The sequence below is a fragment of the Cladosporium halotolerans genome (genome assembly GCF_011745625.1).
Source record: "Cladosporium halotolerans strain TM138-S3 chromosome Unknown Sca359, whole genome shotgun sequence".
In the NCBI taxonomy this organism is placed as follows: Eukaryota; Fungi; Ascomycota; class Dothideomycetes; order Cladosporiales; family Cladosporiaceae; genus Cladosporium; species Cladosporium halotolerans.
Genome location: NW_027191795.1, coordinates 1 through 1,990, shown reverse-complemented (window position 1 = coordinate 1,990; position 1,990 = coordinate 1). Strand labels below are relative to the sequence as shown.

The following is a 1,990-nucleotide window of genomic DNA, read 5'->3' as shown; positions in this document are numbered from 1 at the left end:
TACGAGTAAAGATCAAGGCGGGAGCAAACCTGGAAGCCATGGAGATTGTCGCGAAGATAGCCGACGTGCCATAAGCTATTTAGCTTGAATGCAGTATGAAAAAAAAAAAAAAAAGCTGATAACAGCTGCAGTGTTTAGGGGCAGGGACCCAGTTTCACAACACCATCATCAGTGCTTAGAGACAATTGATTCCGTTCTGGTTTTGTAGAATGATCACCAAAAGGCCTATGGTGTATCTGCTCCCACTGTAGACAAGATCCATTGAATCCATGCCAATTGGTTTCTCTTCTGAATCACGTTGGGGACTGCATTCCTTTGCCACCCAGAAACGGCGCACGCCTTTTGCTTTGGCGTAGGCGAAAACTCGCTCAAGTACTTGGTCGCGGACCCTGCTACGGCGAGGATATCTGCCTTGAGATCCGAAGACAGCGTAGCTACCTTTCTTCGTGTCCTCGGGCCCAGGTGTAGGTGTACAAGAGTATGACATCGCAATATAGTACCTCTCCCTTTCATACTGAAATGGCTTTCTGACGCGCAACATATTTGAACCCTCCTTGGGAACTTCGACGCACGCCATGTCCCTGAACGATGACTCCGACTTCTCATTGGCGGATCGGTGACTGCAATGCTGAGTAAGTGGCTTATTAGTACGGATGATGTAGTCTCTGCGGCTACAGGATTGCGTCGCTCCATACCGTTCCAAGTTGTTCGAGACGAGGGCGTGATAGGTATGACCGAGCGCGCAGAGATATCCAGAGAGCTTTCGAGATAGCTCTTTGTAGAAGAATATACGATGTCGAGTATTGTCGATCAAGATCCACAGTTGGCTTCTGAAAGCACGTTGGAAAGCCGGAGGCTTCCTCGGTAAAGTCAGGTCGCACAAAATGGAATCTCGTGTGGGCGCTTGACGAAACCAGACTACGGTTTGTTGAGTCAAGAAATTGCGCTACTGGTTGACTACAGTTGACTTATCGTGAAGCCATGCGTTCTCGCGGGCGGCTGCGACAGTGGGCCGAATTCTAAGCGAGGGTGCGCGAAGCTGTATGCATTGGATGAGGGTTCACGTGGCACCCGATAATTGAGCAAAGCAGGGTTGGTCACAATATCCGCAGCAATGTTGCCGATCTAAGCGCAATGCTACTGACCGGACGCAATTCGGCTTGATGAATGGTTGTGATAAAGGAGCGCAGATCGCAGCGATGGTCTGAATCCATCCAGCTTATGGCTGCATGTGCTTAAATGGCGTTCGGGCACATCAAATGCGCTTCTAAAACTGGCAGACGCAGCGTGCACCATTGCAGATAAGCCTGGTTTCGACAGGATGTTCAAGCCAGCTGCGTGAATGACGAAAGCAACCATTCTACTATACAAATATGTCTGTTCAATACCAGTTGTGAATGTTTGCACTTAGAGCGCTGATCAGGTCGGAGGCAAGCTTCCCTCTACTTTCGATGAGGTTTCGAAAGGCGTCATTCGACGAAAGCTGTCTGCAGTGCTTTTGTACCGTAGCTATGACTGCATCTCGAATGCCATTGTCTTCATGCACAGTATTGCTGTATATCTCTACGATGCATTCTGCTAACTCATCGCTTGCCCAAAGTGCGGCAAAACTCAACCGGAACTTTTCCAGTGACAACTCTTTCAAGCCCTGCAGCATGTACGGATCGGCAAGGAAGTAGACCCGGGCATCTTTCATGATTTCAGGATCGTCTACTTTCGAGTCAGCGATATCCAAGGCACCTGACATGATATATCCTCGCACCTTCTTGATTCAACACCTCGAATGTTTCGTGGCTATAGTCACCTGTGTACAGAAATTCAAGCATTCGTAGGTATGCCGGTTCTCTCTCTGCTGGGCACACCAGTTTCTTGCTATTACCCTCAGAGAAGCTGCCTTCTAGTGCGTTTGCAAAATATTCGCTTTGTGAGCAAAGCACAAGACGATGGATCGGAACCGTGGTATTACCGACTTGTATCTCAGCGTCGGCAT

At 48.8% G+C, this 1,990-nt stretch overlaps 1 protein-coding gene across 1 annotated transcript; it reads right to left on the bottom strand.

Moving 5' to 3' along the window:
• Positions 1-175: 175 nt before the first annotated feature.
• On the bottom strand, positions 176-487 carry WHR41_09664 (uncharacterized protein; the record flags this gene model as incomplete). Its single annotated transcript, XM_069378266.1, has 1 exon — positions 176-487. One exon carries the CDS (start codon positions 485-487, stop codon positions 176-178), a length of 312 nt encoding a protein of 103 aa, XP_069224765.1.
• Between the last annotated feature and the right edge of the window lie 1,503 nt (positions 488-1,990).